Source organism: Mixophyes fleayi, chromosome 1 (assembly GCF_038048845.1).
Source record: "Mixophyes fleayi isolate aMixFle1 chromosome 1, aMixFle1.hap1, whole genome shotgun sequence".
Classification (NCBI taxonomy): Eukaryota; Metazoa; Chordata; class Amphibia; order Anura; family Limnodynastidae; genus Mixophyes; species Mixophyes fleayi.
Window position 1 is genome coordinate 342897315 of NC_134402.1, and position 7504 is coordinate 342904818.

Here is a 7504-nt window from a genome sequence, read left to right on the forward strand (position 1 = left end):
GTGCAGTCTGGATGGAGCCATATTGGGGTGAAGGGGGGGCGTCAGAACGTTTCGCGGTGTATAGTACGTCTTACGTACGACATTACGTCCGGCCGGTGGGAGGGAGGAAAAACAGCGCGAAACCACGGACGAAGCTCGACATCCACGGATCCCCCTCAGCACAGCCGCGTAATCTGCCCCCATCCTCCGCCTGATGGCCGACGCCAAGGTAAAGCCCCGCTCGTCGCTTTTCTCTCCCGTCATCCTCCCCAGGAGAGTAGTTATTATCCGTGGGGGCGGTGTGTGCCGGGCCGGCCGGCGACTGTTAGGGCGGGGGCCTCAGACGGAGCCACCTCTCGTGGTGTCACGGGGAGAGGCCGCCGCCGGGTGGTGTAGTCTGTACCTGGGGGCTGAGTGTGAGGGCAGCAGCAACTGGCTGCTGTACGGAGTTCAATGCGTGTGTATTGGTAGTGTGTGTATGTACATTGTATACATGTGTGCACATTATATACATGTGTGCATATATTATTCTGTGTCTGAAGCGTTTTTATTTATCTTGGTCCTTTTCAATCCTCCTGTGGGGACACTGTCTGCAGTATGTGAGGTGTAGTAGTTAGTGTTTTGTGTGGTATAAGTTCTGTTCGACATACCACAGATCTTGTTTCCATCCTTGCAGGCTCTGCTGCTCTATCCGTACATTTTATACCTTTAGTTATTGCAGATACATCTTTAGTTTATTGATCACACGAGTTTCTCATTATTTTTTTTGCTTGGAAAATTTAATGAGACATTTTTGCAGGTTTTCTAAATAATTGCCAATTTGCTTAACTGGAAACGTCACCTCACACTCTAAGATTAGCCATCCTGTTTCTGAAAATGATGCTAGTGCATCCTTTTCTACAATACTATACTTGTATGTATTGACTGTGTTGCGAATTGCTGAAATTAATCTTCAATTAAGTAATGTTTAAACTACAAATATATCCCTATAGATTGTAAGCTTGCGAGCAGGGTTCTCTTACCTCTCTGTCTGTATGTATTGCCCAGCATTGTCTTAATGTTTGTTCCCAATTGTAAAGCGCTACGGAATTTGGCGCTATATAAATAAATGTTGATGATTGTTATGTATCCCCTGTTCTAATTTTATTACAGCAATAATGTAATACATATATCAGTAAAATCAGTGACTAAACCAGTAGGTAATAGATTTTTTTTTATGTGTTTGAAAAAAATCTGGCAAACTTCAGAACTATTTTTTTTTTAGTAAAGTGAGCTTTATTCCTTGTCTGTACAGAATATGCAGGCATTATCTATAGTAGTCCTTGTGCTGTAGTCCCTGCTACCAATAAGAAATTAGAATTATTATTGTATTTTATATGCTTAAAAGCTAAATGATTGCACTAGTTTTGAGACGGATAACCTAATATGTCTACAATTGTTCATGGCCCTTGATAAGGTTGTGATACAAAAATTGGAATCTTTATTTGTTCTCTGCACATGTGGAGTTAAAACCCCTTTAAAGCTTTGCTGCATTTGCCTGCTATTGTTCATAATTCTGTTGACTGAGCACTGGTTCAGCACAATTCCAGTTAAACTTTTTTTTTTCTTTAGGTATAACAAATGAGTGGCTCATGTAAAGCAGGACAGTCAATGTTTGCAAGTTCTATAGGTTGAGAGGAAGTCAAATGATGAGCAAAACATAATGTCAATTCTCAATTTCACAAGTGTTTTGTTTTCTGCCTTTTCTAAAGCTTTGTGTGGTGGATATTACATAGGCAACATAAATATTACAAACTGTAGCACTGCCTTGTAACAGCACCCAAGGAGGCCGGATGTAACCATCTCCCCACACTCCTTGCAATTTATATTGAACATTTTAAAAGCCACTGAGATCACAAAATGTAGTTTGAGGGGGGTTGTATAGTTTGTTTGACAGTGTCTTCAAACTAAGTAGTTTCTTTGTTTATTTGCAGGAAACACCAGAGGAGCATGAGCCCACTGTCGAAAACACAGAAGATCCCAATCATGATCCCCACTTTGAACCTATTGTTTCACTGCCGGAGCAAGAGATTAAGACGCTTGAGGAGGATGAAGAAGAGCTATTTAAGATGTGAGTTTATATTTGGCTTGGCTAAAGTGCAAATCATGTGAAAAGGCATTTTGAAACACTCACAAATCTGCAGTATAGGTAGTGGTTTGTATGCCATTACACATTGGAAAGGATAACTGTTAAATGGCATGATGTCACTAGGTTTTAAATACCCAGGGTCTGATATTTGTTTTATTTAAATTACTATTTATGTGCTATGATCTCTCTTGAGCAGACTTTTTTTTCAAACTATAAAGCTAGAGAGCTTAGGGCTTGGTGACAGTTTCATTTTAAAATGGTAAAATATAAGGTCAAGTTTTGAAAATTTACAAATATTAAAACTACGTGAACCTATTAGGATTTTGCTACTTCTGTATGTGATTATTGTTTTCACTTGTGGATAAAAAATAATAATTTTTAGCATTCGCTTTATCGCACATACGGGAACACCTTTTTAAGTTCTATTTCTAAGCTACAAGTTCATTGAAAAAAGGAAAGGCAGCTGAAGTCTGTTGTCCTCTTTTAGAAACAATTTGAAGTTCACACAGGCACTCTGAAATGTTCTTTAGTGGACATGCTATTCTAATTATATTTGTATTTATTTTATAGCTTTAAGCTGCTAGGTGGACCTTTTATTCAAAGTATAAACAGACTAAATAGGTGTGTGTTAATATAACAAGTCTCCTATTGGTATTTCTCCTAAGTCATTGGGGACTTTGGTTAATATGGGTTATAGTATCAACCACTAGGACATGAAAAGGTTCTATCTATGGATAAAAACATCTTTTAACCCATTACCCTTTTAATAGGCTTGTCTCCCTATTTTAAGTTGTTGCTGGAGAAATCAAATTACCTGTATTCAGTTGTAATTAATCCATATTTTTTGTCTTGGCAGCTGATTATATTACTTCTATAATCTTTAATAATTCTAGTGAGAGAACATGGTTTTTATATGCTAAATGAATATTCCTTGCAATTCACTAAAATGTCAGAAGGGGGTGCTCTAGCAAGTGTTGGAACTGCATTCTTATGATAATACAACATACACTATGTTGTGGTTTCTTTTCTGAAATTAAGTGGTTTCCCTTTTAAACCTGGCACTTGTTTACTCTAGTATGAGTTCTGATAATACCATGTTGAAATTGTAACCCGCTCCTTTTGCAGGAGAGCAAAGTTGTTTCGGTTTGCTTCTGAAAATGACCCACCAGAATGGAAAGAAAGAGGCACTGGTGATGTTAAACTGCTCAAACACAAGGAGAGAGGAACAATACGCCTTTTGATGAGGAGAGATAAGACACTTAAAATCTGCGCTAATCATTATGGTAAGCAATAAGTGTCACTAGTAGTAGTGTCACTACCATTGTATTGGAAAAACTGTGTATTGCACAACACAAGTCAAGTGTTTCCTGTCCAAAGCCCAAATATAACTTTTGCTATCATCTGCAGCCTTCATGTTAGACTTTGAATTGGGATGTATCACTTCATCACCACACTTGATAGATCTCACAGGAAAATTGTTTTCTCAGTTTCATTTTTTTTCTTTGCTCAAGTTTTGGTCATTTATGTAGTTAATAAACAATTCTATTGCACACTGGACCAGGAAATGAAGATATGTATTTTGCCATTAAAACTTGCCTGGTCTCTGTCTGTAAATTATAAGTAACCAGCAAAACAGACCTAAATTAATAATCTCTAGCATCTCCCCCAGTATTCCCACACCAAATAAACTTGATAGCTTTGGCTATCTAAAGAGTTGTTGGATCCCGATCACATAGTGTATTACAATGTGAAGAATGAAGACTTTTGGTCTTCCAGTTACACCTGCGATGGAGCTGAAACCCAATGCTGGAAGTGACCGAGCGTGGGTCTGGAATACATATGCAGATTATGCTGATGAAGCACCGAAACCGGAGCTACTGGCCATTCGTTTTTTAAATGCAGAAAGTGAGTATTTTAAATGGAACCCATTGAGTGTATTTGTGAATGTGATATGTAAATCAAAACTTTAAAGTATTCTGTACCTGAAATTAAAAGTACCTGAAATTAAAAGTAACAGAACTAATTTGTGAATTTATGGGATACTTTGTCTCAATAGACTTGCTTATACTGTAGTAGCAGTATTGTCCACTTTAACCTTGTTTAAATTCAGAGTAAGTGCTTAGTACATTGTTTGCACTGCATTCTCTCCAATTAAAAATATAACTTATTGAAGGCGAGTCAGTTCATGCATATTGAAAAGGGAGTTGACTATCTGCGTGCAGTAGTGCGTTTCCTAAATGAGTTAAGATAATGTGATGACAAAGCATTTCGATCTGCGACATGCACAGCGTCAGTTACAGTAGGAAGTAATACTTCTCAGTCTGTCACTCACCTGTGTATCTTAGATTGGGTACCTGCTGTTCCTCTTGATTAATGTGGCCTACACTCTGTGGCAAGTCATTGAAGGTTGGGGAGTTCAAACATGGTATGTTAGGTTTGCCATAATGCACAGTACTTCTAGGATTTATATAGTTCCCTAGTCTTTTGCGTATTTATAACTGTTGACTCTGCTGAAAATGCTGTTTCTTGTTTGATTAGCTGCTTTTTTTTTTTACCCTCTCTAAAAATTAGATGCCCAGAAGTTCAAAGCAAAGTTTGAAGAATGCAGAAGTGAAGTAAAGGAGAAGGACACAAAAGGTATGTTATTCAATGGCCTCTTCCCTGACACATTGCAGACTCACTCTGTGCACAACTGCAACCTTCAGTTACAGCGCTTTTTCAGTCTGCTAAATAAAGTCCAGGATCATTTCAACACTTTTTCTACTCTGGAGAAAATTTGTTTGTTTTGATAATGGGACAGTATCGAAATCCTAACTTGTTGTTAATTGCTTATTGTGTCTTAACTTGTTTCGCCAACTTGTCATTGTTTCTTGGCAAATATAAACATTGTTTGTTCCCTATAAAAGCTGTTAATTTAGGTCCCTTCCAATGATCCTCAGTGTCTCGTACATGGTAACATGTAGTAGTAGCATGTTTCCCTGTGCTCTGGTGTTATGCCTCCCAGTGTAGTTTGATTGGGTCGGTAATAATCCCACCTATTTCCATAGGGGAAAGTCCTCAATACATGACCTAGAGTATTGGAGTCGAAAAACCCTGCCATAGGCTACCAATAATTGTTTCTATCTGCATTTATAGTATTTGGAAATGTAAATACCCAGTTTGTACTGCTAGTACTGAGGAGCTCAGCGCTGTTGACTGTCTGCGTATACTGATGCGTCAATCCATTTTGTTTTCAGAAGACTCGACCAAAAACGATAGTGCTGACAAAGTGGCAGAAAAACTAGAAGAACTGTCTGTAAAGGAGGAGAGCAAGGTTCAAAACAAAGAGAAGGACATCAAGCAAGAAAAAACAGGAGACCAGCAATAAGTCATCTAGAGTCTTGTATTTTTATTTTTTACAAGGGACTTTATAACTAAGGAAAAAGAACTGAGTTTAAACATTCAGGTTGTTTTTTCTAAGCTTTTGCCCTTCAGAAGAATTCTTCAAGAAACAAATCCATTCCCCAGTCATGAAAATGTACTGTGTTCACTTTCTTTTTCCATAGTGGAAACACTTATTTATAGTCATCCAAAGTAACGAATAAAACCAGTTTGAAAATGTACTAAAATTGGCACTGGAATCTATAATGGTTAAGCATTTAAGTATAATATCTCAGCCAGGGACATTCGTGGGTGTGGCTCTTTATAAGTGGAGATATAATAACTTGAGCATCACATTTCTTTAGAGAGATGTTTTCAGTTGAAAAGATTGAATGGGTTATATTTTTTGTTTTGACCCTGCTAGGATGACTCTGTTTAATTAATAAATTTGAGCTGAGAATTATATCTGGTGACTTTTCATAAATGGCATTTTGTTAGTGTGGATGCTTTAGACCGAAAATATTTCCATTTCTACACAACACCAGTAAGTGTATCACTTGGTGCTAGATCACCAAAGAATGGATTGAGGCATTGTCATTCGTTTTCTTCCCTGCGAAGGGAGGAGGTATCCTAGCTTGGAATCACACCTACTTTTCAGTGTCAGTAATGCTAATTTATCTCGATTTAGAATGTACTCTTGAGGTTTAAAGCCATGCCTGAAAGACTTGCTTTTCAATTTAAACAACATCTTAAGGCTTGTGTTATGGAAAAGTTGCTGCATAATGGTATGTTTTAAACTGCTGTCTTGCAGACTTGTATTCCAGCAGCAGCTACATTGTGTATAAGAGTTGCCTTTTTTTTTTTTTCATGTTCTAGTAGTGACTCTAATAAGGAATTACCTGTAAAACACTTAGTGGTGTACTCAGTGGCTGATGGCAGCTGAAGAATGCGTAACTCCGTATTACTGTTAAAATTGTGACCATGAATTCTCTGGTCTTTCTTGTTAACTGAAGTTCAGTGCATGTTTCCTGCACTTCTAACACTGTCGGCTTGAATGAGGCATTTAGAATCTAGTGCCACACACGTCTGCCAGAGCCACTTTGTTTAGCTCTTATGATAGCCCATGTTCGAGAGGCTAATGTCAACCACAGCTTTTGTATTCACTAAAATGTTCACAGGACATTGGTGGTCACATTGCTGTAATGGCTTCCCCCCCACCCCCCACCCGGTTTAGAATTCTTTGCATTTGATTATAAAGTATTATACTGCAGTAGTTTATGAGAAAAATGAATTAACTGATGCACATGCAATTCTGTTGTAAATAAAACTCCAAAATAAGTTTGTTAATTCTTGAAGAGGTTATTTCTTCAGTCATAAAATAGTTATCTATAGTTTCATGAGACAAAATCAATAAAGATGGACCCACTGTTTCAAGATAGCATTATATCTTTGAGTTTGTCAATAAGTGTTACAAATATTGCAGCTGCATTTTAGGATTAGTTCAGTACTTCATCACTGTTTCTTATTTACCCACTTGCATCACATCTTTCTAGTGTCAGAATAGAAACCACTATTTTATATCTGCACATTCAGCTAGTAGTATACATGGAGTACCTGATTTTTTTTAATTTTTTTTCTGCTCTTGAACCACTGTTTCGGCTTTGTTTAAAACGCACTCATTCTAGCACCTTTTGTGTTCTTATGTACAGATTTGAATGACTAGTTTTGTCAATTTTGTTTTGGAGAAAATGCCTGCCTGCCTTTCCATGATTGCACACTACTTACCAAAATTACTTTTGGGACCAAACTCAGAAATATATTGCAAGATTAATTTATAGGGGACAAACATTTTAATTTTCATTTTAAAGAAGGTTTGGGTTATTTTATTTTTCTTTCCCTCCTTGGCATATTCTATTAGTCCATAAGTTAGGAGTAAGTGGGGCTAGTCCCAGAAGTGGCCGCATTAATAGATCTTTTTTTCAAGGCACTGTGGACCTGATTCATTCCATTCTTGTATCTATGTGATAGGTAAGTTGT

At 37.4% G+C, this 7504-nt stretch overlaps 1 protein-coding gene across 2 annotated transcripts; it reads left to right on the plus strand.

The window, feature by feature from the left end:
• Positions 1 to 61: 61 nt before the first annotated feature.
• RANBP1 (RAN binding protein 1) lies at positions 62 to 6905 on the plus strand. 2 transcript variants are annotated; one of them, XM_075216836.1, is made up of 6 exons: positions 62 to 208; positions 1953 to 2089; positions 3233 to 3390; positions 3884 to 4012; positions 4679 to 4744; positions 5347 to 6905. In XM_075216836.1, the coding sequence occupies exons 1-6, from the start codon at positions 194 to 196 to the stop codon at positions 5472 to 5474; spliced, it is 633 nt and encodes a 210-aa protein (XP_075072937.1). In that variant the 5' UTR covers positions 62 to 193; the 3' UTR covers positions 5475 to 6905. The 2 variants fall into 2 exon arrangements, with proteins under 2 accessions (XP_075072937.1, XP_075072929.1); XM_075216828.1 differs by having other exon boundaries at positions 63 to 208; positions 5344 to 6905.
• Positions 6906 to 7504: the final 599 nt, after the last annotated feature.